This window comes from Phyllobates terribilis, unplaced genomic scaffold (assembly GCF_046119375.1).
Source record: "Phyllobates terribilis strain yellow unplaced genomic scaffold, ASM4611937v1 Scaffold_11__3_contigs__length_659146591, whole genome shotgun sequence".
Classification (NCBI taxonomy): domain Eukaryota; kingdom Metazoa; phylum Chordata; class Amphibia; order Anura; family Dendrobatidae; genus Phyllobates; species Phyllobates terribilis.
The window spans coordinates 152,811,742-152,825,716 of NW_027362771.1; the positions used below are offsets into that span (position 1 = coordinate 152,811,742).

Consider the following 13,975-nt stretch of genomic DNA (forward strand, 5'->3'; position numbering starts at 1 on the left):
ACTATCAGGTTTATTGTAGCAGGTTTAGACCAATCAGGCTGCACAAAGTAGCATGAGCAACATTCGGCATGGCATTGTCGTTGAAAAACTCCTGACATAATTTTGACAAATGTCCATACCACGGGTTCCATGTCAAAATCAATATCACGGTGAGAGACTAGTGTACCTGGAAGGAAGACTAGAAGGGTACAGTTACCGTACATATTGCCACCCTACACCATAGTCCCCGGAGTAGGAGCAGTGTGAGTTTCCCTTGTAAAGGCCTTATCATGTAATTACCAACGTGGTATCCAGAAAAATCTCCGGCTATCACTGAGTCCAAGATAAAAGTAGTACCCATCGCTGAAGAAAACAGAACTCACTTCCAGCTTCAATTGCCATCTTGCTCTGCCCAATGAAAACCTTCGATAATGATGGCGTGAGATCTTTGGAACATCTGTAGCTGGACGTCTGGCTAGTAGTCCAATGTCATGCAAACTCCTTCCTATGGTTTGTTTAGACACTGTTTGATGGCCTGGGCCTTCTAAGTGACATCTGATGTCAATTGCTGTAAAGAATGAATCAATTGTGAAACCAGTGGTATGGCCATTTCTCCAAAGTGTCCTAGGGGACACTTTTCAACATGACAACACCAGGCAACATGTTACTGGTGCTACTGTGAGCAACTTCAGTAGCCTAAATGTGCTACCATGGCATGCAACATCTCCAGATTTGTCTCCCACTGAGCACATCTGGGACATCATTGGTCGGCAGTTGCCAAGTGAGCTGTCAGCAGCATATATTGATGATTTGTGTGCAAAAGTGCATTCAGCATTGCAGAACATTCCTCAGACAACTATTAAAAGCCTCATTGATAGCATGCCAAGCCATGTAAGTACTGAATAAATCAAGATGTTTCAAAAACGTTGTTTCCATGATTTTTTTTATCATTTGCATATCATTAACATGTTTTTTGATCCAGTGATTTTTACAACTTTTCCTTCTAGGTGTTGTAATTTCAATGCTAAGGAGTATATATTCTTCATATGGCAAACTTATCTGTATATTTCTAACGTGAACTGGTAACAATACAAGTAATTGTTTTGCTCGTTTTATTTGACTGTAAAAGTATTGATTTTACTTTTTTGGAATTTTTTTGTGGAATTTTTGTGCAGCATGTGTTTCTTTAGAACCGTGAGCCTTTGTATTGATCAATTATCCATTCCATCCCAAGTAGAACAAGATAAAAAAATACATGTTTTTCTCTACCATTTTCCATGTTTTACAATCTACTTCTATTTTTAACATGAATAATACATTACTAAATGCTCCACATATACTGAGCTAACTGAACCTCAATAAGGAGAGTTTGATTTCCATTTTAAACAGACCTCTACAACCACAGCATAACATGCATGAAGTACAGTTATATGAAAAAGTTTGGGCACCCCTATTAATCTTAAGCTTAATGTTTTCTAAAAATTGGTGTTTTTGCAACAGCTATTTCAGTTTGATATATGTAATAACTGTTGGACACAGTAATGTTTCTGCCTTGAAATGAGGTTTATTGTACTAACAGAAAATGTGCAATCTGCATTCAAACAAAATTTGACAGGTGCATAAGTATGGGCACCCTTATCATTTTCTTGTTTTAAATACTCCTACCTACTTTTTACTGACTTACTAAAGCACTTTTATTGGTTTTGTAACCTCATTGAGCTTTGAACTTCATAGCCAGGTGTATGCAATCATGAGAAAAGCTACTTAAAGTGGCCACTTGCAAGTTGCTCTCCTGTTTGAATCTCCTCTGAAGAGTGGCATCATGGGCTCCTCAAAACAACTGTCAAATGATCTGAAAACAAAGATTATTCAACATAGTTGTTCAGGGGAAGGATACAAAAAGCTGTCTCAGAGATTTAACCTGTCAGTTTCCGCTGTGAGGAGCATAGTAAGGAAATGGAAGAACACAGGGACAGTTCTTGTTAAGGCCAGAAGTGGCAGGCCAAGAAAAACATCAGAAACGCAGAGAAGAAGAATGGTGAGATCAGTCAAGGACAATCCTCAGACCACCTCCAGAGAGCTGCAGCATCAACTTGCTGCAGATGGTGTCACTGTGCATCGGTCAACTATACAACACACTTTGCACAAGGAGAAGCTGTATGGGAGAGTGATGCGAAAGAAGCCGCTTCTGCAAGCACACCACAAACAGAGTCGGCTGAGGTATGCAAAAGCACATTTGGAGAAGCCAATTTCTTTTTGGAAGAAGGTCCTGTGGACTGATGAAACCAAGATTGAGTTGTTTGGTCATACAAAAAGGCGTTATGCATGGCGGCAAAAAAACACAGCATTCCAAGAAAAACACTTGCTATCCACAGTAAAATTTGGTGAAGGTTCCATCATGCTTTGGGGCTGTGTGGCAAATGCCGGCACCGGGAATCTTGTTAAAGTTGAGGGACGCATGGATTCCACTCAGTATCAGCAGATTCTTGACAATAATGTTCAAGAATCAGTGATAAAGTTGAAGTTACGCAGGGGATAGATCTTTCAGCCAGACAATGATCCAAAACACCGCTCCAAATCTACTCAGGCATTCATGCAGAGGAACAATTACAATGTTCTGGAATGGCCATCCCAGTCCCCAGACCTGAATATCATTGAACATCTGTGGGATCATTTGAAGAGGGCTGTCCATGCTCGGCGACCATCAAACTTAACTGAACTGGAATTGTTTTGTAAAGAGGAATGGTCAAAAATACCTTCAGCCAGGATCCAGGAACTCATTAAAAGCTACAGGAAGCGACTAGAGGCTGTTATATTTGCAAAAGGAGGATCTACTAAATATTAATGTCACTTTTCTGGTGAGGTGCCCATACTTATGCACCTGTCAAATTTTGTTTGAATGCAGATTGCACATTTTCTGTTAGTACAATAAACCTCATTTCAAGGCAGAAACATTACTGTGTCCAACAGTTATTACATATATCAAACTGAAATAGCTGTTGCAAAAACACCAATTTTTATAAAACATTAAGCTTAAGATTAATAGGGGTGCCCAAACTTTTTCATATAACTGTATAGCGCTTGGCCTGCTATTAAGCTCAATTCTGTACTATGTTGCCGTGTCAGTAAAATCTTATAGTGATTATTAACAGTGATTATTGATCGTATAGAACATGTCAGACATCACCTTTCCTAGTTGATGCTCTGTAAGAGAAAATCCATCCATGAATGCCTGGGCAATGACTGATAAGCAGATGTCCAGAAGAACAGACTTTTTGATGTCCAAGACAAATTGAGGATTTTTCAGTAAATTAATCCAAAACCGTAAAGGAAGGCTATGATATAAAATAATAAGAACAGTACATGTGAATAAATAGATTTAGCAGACTGTGTTGGGAGGTGGAACAGATCACACAAGCTGTGTATCAATTATCAATGTGGAGAAAAAACAGAAAACCTTCAGCAGAATCTGATGGAGGTAAAAAGCACAAGGGAGAAGAGATCCCTTGGTAGTAAAATAAGAAATCAGCCTACGAATGAAGATACAGTTATATGAAAAAGTTTGAGCACCCCTATTAATCTTAAGCTTATTGTTTTATAAAAATTGGTGTTTTTGCAACAGCTATTTCAGTTTGATATATGTAATAACTGTTGCACACAGTAATGTTTCTGCCTTGAAATGAGGTTTATTGTACTAACAGAAAATGTGCAATCTGCATTCAAACAAAATTTGACAGGTGCATAAGTATGGGCACCTCACCAGAAAAGTGACATTAATATTTAGTAGATCCTTCTTTTGCAAAAATAACAGCCTCTAGTCGCTTCCTGTAGCTTTTAATGAGTTCCTGGATCCTGGATGAAGGTATTTTTGACCATTCCTCTTTACAAAACAATTCCAGTTCAGTTAAGTTTGATGGTCGCCAAGCATGGACAGCCCTCTTCAAATGATCCCACAGATGTTCAATGATATTCAGGTCTGGGGACTGGGATGGCCATTCCAGAACATTGTAATTGTTTCTCTGCATGAATGCCTGAGTAGATTTGGAGCGGTGTTTTGGATCATTGTCTTGCTGAAAGATCCATCCCCTGCGTAACTTCAACTTTATCACCGATTCTTGAACATTATTGTCAAGAATCTGCTGATACTGAGTGGAATCCATGCGTCCCTCAACTTTAACAAGATTCCCGGTGCCGGCATTGGCCACACAGCCCCAAAGCATGATGGAACCTCCACCAAATTTTACTGTGGGTAGCAAGTGTTTTTCTTGGAATGCTGTGTTTTTTTGCCGCCATGCATAACGCCTTTTTATATGACCAAACAACTCAATCTTGGTTTCATCAGTCCACAGGACCTTCTTCCAAAAAGAAATTGGCTTCTCCAAATGTGCTTTTGCATACCTCAGCCGACTCTGTTTGTGGTGTGCTTGCAGAAACGGCTTCTTTCGCATCACTCTCCCATACAGCTTCTCCTTGTGCAAAGTGCGTTGTATAGTTGACCGATGCACAGTGACACCATCTGCAGCAAGTTGATGCTGCAGCTCTCTGGAGGTGGTCTGAGGATTGTCCTTGACTGATCTCACCATTCTTCTTCTCTGCCTTTCTGATGTTTTTCTTGGCCTGCCACTTCTGGCCTTAACAAGAACTGTCCCTGTGTTGTTCCATTTCCTTACTATGTTCCTCACAGTGGAAACTGACAGGTTAAATCTCTGAGACAGCTTTTTGTATCCTTCCCCTGAACAACTATGTTGAATAATCTTTGTTTTCAGATCATTTGACAGTTGTTTTGAGGAGCCCATGATGCCACTCTTCAGAGGAGATTCAAACAGGAGAGCAACTTGCAAGTGGCCACTTTAAGTAGCTTTTCTCATGATTGCATACACCTGGCTATCAAGTTCAAAGCTCAGTGAGGTTACAAAACCAAAAAAAGTGCTTTAGTAAGTCAGTAAAAAGTAGGTAGGAGTATTTAAAGCAAGAAAATGATAAGGGTGCCCATACTTATGCACCTGTCAAATTTTGTTTGAATGCAGATTGCACATTTTCTGTTAGTACAATAAACCTCATTTCAAGGCAGAAACATTACTGTGTCCAACAGTTATTGCATATATCAAACTGAAATAGCTGTTGCAAAAACACCAATTTTTATAAAACATTAAGCTTAAGATTAATAGGGGTGCCCAAACTTTTTCATATAACTGTATTCTTGTATATTTAAGTTAGTGAAGGTGGAGTCACAAAATTCACATCCAGCATGAATTACTGGAAGGGACACCTCCACAACACAAAGTCTAAAGCTGGGAACAGGTAGAAAATGTCATACCAAGTGTTCTAAAAATGAGTGTAGGTGGGAAAACTAGCATATGTAAAAATAGTTTTTCCATGTCAAAGGTATTCGTAGTATTTTAACTTTAATTCAGGGGTGTATCTGTAAGGGATGCATAGCAGTCAAAAGGCCCCTATTCCCCCCAAAATACAAAATCAGTATTGCAACTACTTTGATTTGACTTAAAGGGTAATTTTCAGGTTGTTTCATAAGTAGCTCACAGGTCTGAAGTCTCCTTACTTCTGAGTTTCTTGGGGGATGGGTGCGCCTCCTTCAGTGACAGTTCTGGTCATTAGCTACGCCTTGCTGCAACACGTTAACTGTCTGTCAGTCTACACTGTTATCACTACATTTACATGTAGATATAATAGGGCATTTGAACAGGCACACAGCTTAGGAAAGTGAGAGCCATGATTTGCTCTGGAAACTACCGATGCTCGGTGATGGCTGCCAGGAGATTTTGATTATGGATTACTGAAAGGGAGAGGGAGGGAGATGAGCAGGTGATTGCTGTATATAAATCAATCAATATAAATCAATGGGCTGGAGAGAGCTGACTGGAATGTTAAGAGTTAAAGGGGTATTCCCATCTCCAAGATCCTATCCCAATATGTAGTAGGTGTAATAATAATAATATTAGCAAATACCTCAAATTTGAAAGTTAGTATAGTTCTTCAGATTCGCTATGTCACCTTATTCATGGTTACGATCACTAATAAATGTCTAACTAATGTTAGTATAGTTCTTCAGATTCGCTATGTCACCTTATTCATGGTTACGACCACTAAGAAATGTCTAACTAATGAACTGTCACGATATGAGTGATCATAACCATGGATACCTAAGCTACTGAAATATCCTACATGAGGTAAGCGACATAGCGAATCTGAAGAACTATACTAAATTTATAATTGGAGGTATTTGCCAATATTATTAATATTTTACCTACTACATATTGGGATAGGATTTTGGAGATGGGAATACCCCTTTTAACTCATTAGCCTGGAATGTAACTACTTTGCACACTTAGATAGGTTCTGGCGGGAGAGCTCCTTGGAAACAAACTATACACCATGTAAGATAGTAGCTCTCACAGCAGGAGAATGTCAGCAGATAGAAAAAAGCAAGTCAGTTGCACACTTGCTTAATTTCATGCTGCTTAACTAACTAATTCAATTTAACAACATTAGAATACCCCTTTAAAGGGTTATTCTTATTTTATGAAATTGACATAATTAGTTAGACAGTATGAAAATAAGCAAGATTGCAATTGACTTGCTTTTTTTTTATCTTCTGACATTCTCCTGCTATGAGAGCTTTTGTCTTACATTGTTCATCGCTTGCTGCCAAGGAGATCAACCACCCGAAGGTGGGTGAACATGCACAGAAGCTATATTCAAGCCTGGAATCTAATAATTACCCGAGTTTCCAGTCACCACTCTGGAGCCCATCAATTTTGATAGAGCAGTTTGACAATGATGCTCATCTTCCCCTGTCTATCAGCTCCTAACACAAAGCTGCTGTTATCAGCTCTGCAAAATCACAATCACTGCCAATTGTACTTATGAGCTGCTGAGTATTGCTCTTGTTCAAAGGCACTGTTTTCTCTGTAAGTTAATACAGAAATATTAGTGCAGACTTTATAATAAACACACTAAGAGCTGCAATAGGACTTTCAGGTCATCAGAAAGACAATGCTGTTTAAACAGAACTATCACTTAAAGAAGAACACCCGCCCCTGAGGAACAAGGAAGTCAGGTGGCTGGGGAGCTGTGTGCTCCTGAAGCTACATGCTGAGATTCTAACTTTTTAAGTGTGCTGTGTACTATTGTCTACAGGCCATAGTGGATTTAAAGCCAACCAATGTACAGTCTTGTCAGCATTTATTAGATTAAATTATTGCATAGGAGTTTCAGAGCATTGGCAGAAGAATGAGAAAGCATGCTTCCAAGTATGCAGTGTACATATTATGACATTGTACATATTAAGTTGTACATATTAAGACATATAGCTGTCAACAGGCATATGGGTATGTAAAAGGTACCTGCTTACAGCTGCCCTGTCAGCTATTATTTTTCTTTGCAGAAATGAACGGGCCTGAAATTTAAAGGGGCCTTTTCATATCACCAACGTAAATTTTACGTGCAAAGCAAGATGAATTACTCTAACTGAAAAAAAGAGCTTGCTCCCTTCGCTTTGCAATTAACATGCATACTGCATGTGAGGAGGTGGACACTTCTTCCTGAGGTGTGGCAGAAGAATGTTGGGTTACTGTGTTCTGTACAGGCAGAATGCTTTAGTGCAATATTTTTTTATGTGAACCCTTAGAGCCCCTGCCCTCTTTCTGTTCTGTCTCCCGTCTACTCCTCCTCAGAACCTTTGCCCACCTTGCTGTCCTTTTTCAAAACTCTGCCAGGCTGATTGTGCCATGTCCCTTGGATTATTTTCCCACCCCATACATAGTCCTGCCAGTTTGTTTCTTCCTCTGCACCATTTTCTGTAGAATGCACTAAATACATTGTAATTTAGCTTTACTTACAATTAGCAAAATGCTACGTGCATGTTCAGTAACATATCAAAGAATATATATACCTATTTGTCTTCCAAATGTGTACCACGTCTGGATCTGTCATTTTTTTTATTTCTGCCTGGGTATCCAAAAAGTCGAAAAAGTATTTTATAGCTACTGGAGTTTTATTGTGTGGCACCGTCCAAATGCTTTTAAACAACTTTTCAACAGCAGAATGTACAGCAACCTAAAAGAGAGCAACTGGTTACTTGGGAAATGGATTAAATTTAAGAACATGTATGATATCAGTAGAGCTGAACTGCCAGTTGAATACCAGAATACTATAATGTAGTAGAACAAATGCTAAGGCGCAAATTAATCATTTTTTACCAAAATATTGACAAAGAGCCATTTGAAATGTTGCAAACAAAATTTCTGCAACTCTTAGTTTGTGTGTTTTTACACCACTCCATCGAAGAACTGGCAACATTTTATTTAGAAAATTGGGTGGAACTTAGTTGAGAGAGCGTGAGGCTGAGCACGACCAATAAATTTATCATTATTTATGCCACAAAAGTGTCATAAATTTTGACTGAAAATTTACTCCAACCTTTGACTGAAATACTTTTCTTTTGATGGTGCACGGCATTAGGAGGTGCAGGCTTCTTAATGAATTTGGTTCATCTTATTCCAGCACACTGATCACCAAGACTGGCGTACAAAATGAATCAGGGCCTATGTTTTATTGCATCTTTTTTACACATATAATTCCTGAAAAATGCCATGGGAAGTGTGACAGAGTCACTGGTGATATATGTGAGGGAGATATGTTTTGCTGTGGCTACTAGCTTCAGTGAACTAAACCTACAAATTTATTCCAGCATGTTATGTGTTGGGGGTTAAACCACCATGTTAAAAAGGAGTGTTTTTTTGTGAATGACATTGTGAAGGGTGGGAGGTCATTCACCATAGCTCCACCTCAGTGTGTGGCTGAGCACGTTAAATGCTCAGTCACTGTTTTTTTTCTCTGTTGTGAGTTTGGAGAGGCAAGTCTCCAGACTGTGGAACTTGAGCTCAGGAGGAGCTAAAGTGTGCTGCAATTTGTGTGGGAGCGAACCCCGCACACATATGGACTGTGTTACCATTTGTCTTTTGTTTTGCCGTTATGCCAGCAAAGCTGAGTTTATTTTGCTAAATCTGCAGTGCTTTATTCCGTTATAATAAACCTGCAGATGAAACCGTTCCTGTGTCTACTTCCAAAAGCAGCTGAGTGAGTCGCCTTGCCATAGAAGGTATTACACTTTTAGTACATCTTTTTTGTGTTTTGGCTTTTGCATGGAGAGCTTTATAGCCTAAAGTAATGCTGTCTATGTTGCAATTGTATATGTAAATTTGAATAAATATGTACACGGCATATATAAAAAAATCTTACACTTGAATATAAATGGCTATGTTAACAAAACATAATTAACATAGGCATACCTTTCTGTGACGTAAAACATTTCCCTGCCTGTTAAAAAACAATGTTTTACCTCACAGAAAGAATCAGCTGTGATGCTGTAATGTCTATATACTCTTTTTTGCTTCCTTCCCTGGACATGAGCTTTTGGATATGCTGACCATGTTCCTGCATGGTCAGACACAGCTATTACATAGTAAACAGCAGAAGAACAATAGAAACAATAGAATGGCAAAATGAGCAATTGTAAGTACACAGTGATATATATAATATGATGATTGCAATATATTAAGGGAATAAAATCAATGATGGGGGTACTTCTTTAAAAAAAACAAAAAAACAAAACAAAACACCATTCCACTCATTGATTTTGAAGATCAGCACTCATGGACCAAATCATGATATGTATTATTCATAATTATTTTCAACATTAGAACAATAGATTTACCTATTTATCTGAGCTATACTTTCACTGTGTGACCAATTGTTAGGTAAGTATTATGACCATATCATAATTTTTATGCAGATTTTCCAACTCTGAGCTGTATAAAATTAAATGCTTATTGGATGAAGCAAATCAGGTGATGTGTATTTATGTAACGAGGGAGGGTGATGCCTAAGGATATCCACACCCTTTATCAAGGTGTGCAGAATTATTAGGCAGCTTATTTTCCTTAGGCAAAATTGACCAAAAAGGAGATTTAATTTACTCTGAAAAGTCAAAAATTGGTAAAAGTCGTACATTGGGTTGCAGCACTTTTGAAATTGCTAAAATATTGGGGCGTAATCACAGTACCATCAAAAGTTTTGTTGTATATAGTCAACAGGATCGCAAAAGAAAAAAAACACATATTAACTACCAAAGATCTGAGAAGACTCCAACGTGAAGCGACTAGGAAGCCATTATCCTCCAGTGCTGTCATATTCCAGAACTGCAATCTTCCTGGAGTGCTCAGAAGTACAAGGTGTTCAGTGCTCAGAGACATGGGGCCAAGATAAGGAAGGCTAAAACCCGACCACCACTGACAAGACACATAAGATAAAACATCAACACTGCTGGGCCAAGAAATATCTGAAGACAGATTTTTTTAAAGTTTTTATGGGCTGAGATGAGAGTGACTCTTTATGGACCAGATGGATGGGCCTGTGGCTGGATTAGTAACAGGCCAGACCTCCACTTTGACTCATTAAAGGTGGAGGAGGGGTACTGCTATGGCTTCGTATTATTAAAGATGAGTTAGTTGGACCATTTTGGTTTGAAGATTGACTTGCGGTTAACTCCCAAACCTACTGCCAGTTTTTAGAAGAGTATAGATTGGGAAGGGAAAAGAGGAAAAGATGTGAATGGAATATAAAATATAACATTTATTGAAAATTACTATTAAAATGAATAATAAATTTGTGCAAAACGTGCATTAATAAATGCATACAGGGTCACCATCTATCAAATGGTGACCCACAAAGACCCGGTCCATAGTAAGGTGGAAAAATTATATAATTAATTGAGATGCCTAACCCAGTCCCTTATTTTTTGGGTTATGGCTGTAAATTATGCACCTGAATTGGCCCAATGAAATTTCATTATAAGTTATCAATTAAACAATTAGCATGGATTGCTCATATAAATGTGAGCTATGTTCTGCACCCGACATCCAGCTCACATAGTCTGACACTGCCTGCTGTAATAATCAACTATGGATTATGCTTTATTATATGTATAACTGTGCTCACGATCCTCTCCCAGGTGCCGAGCTCCGCAAATGCCGGCAAATGCTTTGACAGTTTTACACCTACAAGCCGTAGATTTGTGTTAGTGCAGATCAAGGAGACAGATTCGTAGTGTAAAGAGTGGTCTCGGGATGGTATTCCCTAGCCACACTATTCATCTCCAGTCCTTCTCCTGAGTTTGCAATCGGTACGCCCGACCGCACATGAATGGCCGGGCTGATGGCTGCACGTGCTTGCTCATAAATCTCCGAAGTGGCTCACACATGTGATAGCGGGGTCAGCTTGCTGTATTGTGCCAGGACCACAGGACAATCGATCACTGTACAGGACTGCAATGATCGTAAGTAAACTAAATTCTGCAGTCTCTAAGGTACCACACACATAAGACTGCGTCCTGAATGCTAACCACGCTAAGACCACAGAGCACCTGATCTTTACACATGTGCTATATGAATCACAGGCTGGCCAGAGAACCTTCAATCAAAATTGCTTAAATGTTGCACTGTTATTCATTGGTATATTAAATTTCCCTATCCACCTATACTATCAGAACACGGGACTCAGTCCCTGACGCGCGTTTCGCCGGTATACCGGCTTTTTCTAACAATAACAGCTTCAATTTGAAACTCACACTCTCATTTCATAAAGACAAAATTCCATTCCTAGACATAATGATACAGAGGGATGCAAATAATGCAGTACAAACCGATTTATATAGAAAGGAAACATCAACTAATAGCATTCTAGATGCCCGGAGTGCACATGCGGCTGCTACTATCCGAGCGATTCCTAAAGGGGAATACCTACGTTTCCCCGAGAGCTTAAATTAAGACTCCTTGAAAGAAATTATTCAGGGAGAATAATTAAAAGGGCATACAACTATGCATTAAGGACCAACAGGGATGAACTTTTAGTCCCCAAAAATAGGAATAGGAATCAGGATGACTATGTGAGGTTTATAACAGAGTACCATGAGGATTGGAACATTATGCTCAATGTTTTGAATAAACATTGGGATATTATTAGATCTGATGTAGATCTCAAAGATTTCGTGACCTCTCGAGCGTCATTTGGCTATAGGAAAACCACCTCTATCTCAAATTTGCTAGTGTCCAGTCACTTAGACGCAGTAATACTTTGACAAAGACACAAGATCCTGGATTCTTCCCGTGTAAAATCTGCAGAGCCTGTCAGATTTTGACTCCTAAAAAATCATTTGTGGATGCATTTGGGAAAATATATCAGATCTCCCAACATCTTAATTGTTCCACAAGTGGAGTGGTATATTGCCTGGAATGTACATGAGGACTGAGATATATTGGTAAAACCACCAGGGACCTCAAGATCCGGATACGGGAACATATCCAGAGCATTATTAACTATGACAAGGAAGAACGAAAATGCCAAGAACAAAATAAAATATTTACACCTACGCCAATAGCAAGGCATTTAAAAATATTACGGTGGAAGGACCTCAAGGGCTGGGCAATCTGCCAACTTAAATTGGATGCTAGGGGTGGTGATCTTGACTTCATACTTTTAAAGAAGGAGAGTGAGTGGATTTTCAGGTGCAATTCAGTAAGTCCACATGTTGGTTGTGAAATCTGATAACACCTGAATAAGAACAAATACACCTGAAATCCTTTACCTACGTGGATACCATCTCCTTCTTTGAATCCCTGGAAGAATTAGATGATGGATTTTCCATCCCCCTTGGTAATTCAATACCCCAATAGTGGGTCAAAAGGATAAATGATGTGAACATTGGAGAGGGTGTACTAACCTGATATGATTCAATAAATCCTCCTCTTATGGATGAAATGGAATAGAATGATAGATAGATGATGAAATATTGCATAATAGTGGATCTATCATTAGAGCATAATTATGAGGAGCTGGTTTAAACTATCCGTTACACTTGCTTTCTCCTGATGAATCTCTCCACCTATCTATATTGAGTGAAAAAACGTCATATCTGACTATTGCCTATATTTGGGATATGACCATTGTAGACAATTTAATTAATATAAAATCCCTTCCTCCTTCTATATGACATGTAAGAATACATACAGTATGATGTGGAGTGAATATGATGTGGCCATGATTGACATTATATATATTCAATTGATTATAGATTGTCAGCATGTAATTAACTTATGGATAAATACTATGGGTGATAGATGTTTCACATGTACTATCTTTGATCTGATGCTGAAATTAATCAGAAATGTGATATATAATTCATTGTTGGTATTAATATTGGCATATAATTAATCTATGAATATATTAGACTTAGTAATATATGTCTGGTATGTAGCATCTCCGATCTAATGCTGAAACTTATCATAAATTGGATCTTTCTTATGGTGATAATTTGATTGGTTGATCCACTTGTCAATTCTGATGGATTGTATAAATATCCGGGACAAGGGGCCGACCTTGCCCTTAGAAAAAGCAGGTATACCGGCGAAACGCGCGTCAGGCCCTTAGAAAAATCCGGTATACCGGCGAAACGCGCGTCAGGGACTGAGTCCCATGTTCTGATAGTATAGGTGGATAGGGAAATTTAATATACCAATGAATAACATTTAAGCAATTTTGATTGAAGGTTCTCTGGCCAGCCTGAGATTCATATAGCACATGTGTAAAGATCAGGTGCTCTGTGGTCTTAGCGTGGTTAGCATTCAGGACGCAGTCTTATGTGTGCGGTACCTTAGAGACTGCAGAATTTAGTTTACTTACGATCATTGCAGTCCTGTACAGTGATCGATTGTCCTGTGGTCCTGGCACAATACAGCAAGCTGACCCCGCTATCACATGTGTGAGCCACTCCGGAGATTTATGAGCAAGCACGTGCAGCCATCAGCCCGGCCATTCATGTGCGGTCGGGCGTACCGATTGCAAACTCAGGAGAAGGACTGGAGATGAATAGTGTGGCTAGGGAATACCATCCCGAGACCACTCTTTACACTACTAATCT

At 39.0% G+C, this 13,975-nt stretch overlaps 1 protein-coding gene across 1 annotated transcript in view; it reads right to left on the bottom strand.

The window, feature by feature from the left end:
• Positions 1–13,975, bottom strand: part of PLXNC1 (plexin C1) — a 262,942-nt gene that overhangs the window by 11,478 nt on the left and 237,489 nt on the right. The window contains exons 27-28 of the mRNA XM_073651689.1: positions 7,892–8,055; positions 3,167–3,314 (exon numbers count right to left, since the gene is read on the bottom strand). Coding sequence (XP_073507790.1) covers positions 3,167–3,314; positions 7,892–8,055 — 312 coding nt within the window. The remainder of the gene's footprint in view (positions 1–3,166; positions 3,315–7,891; positions 8,056–13,975) is intronic.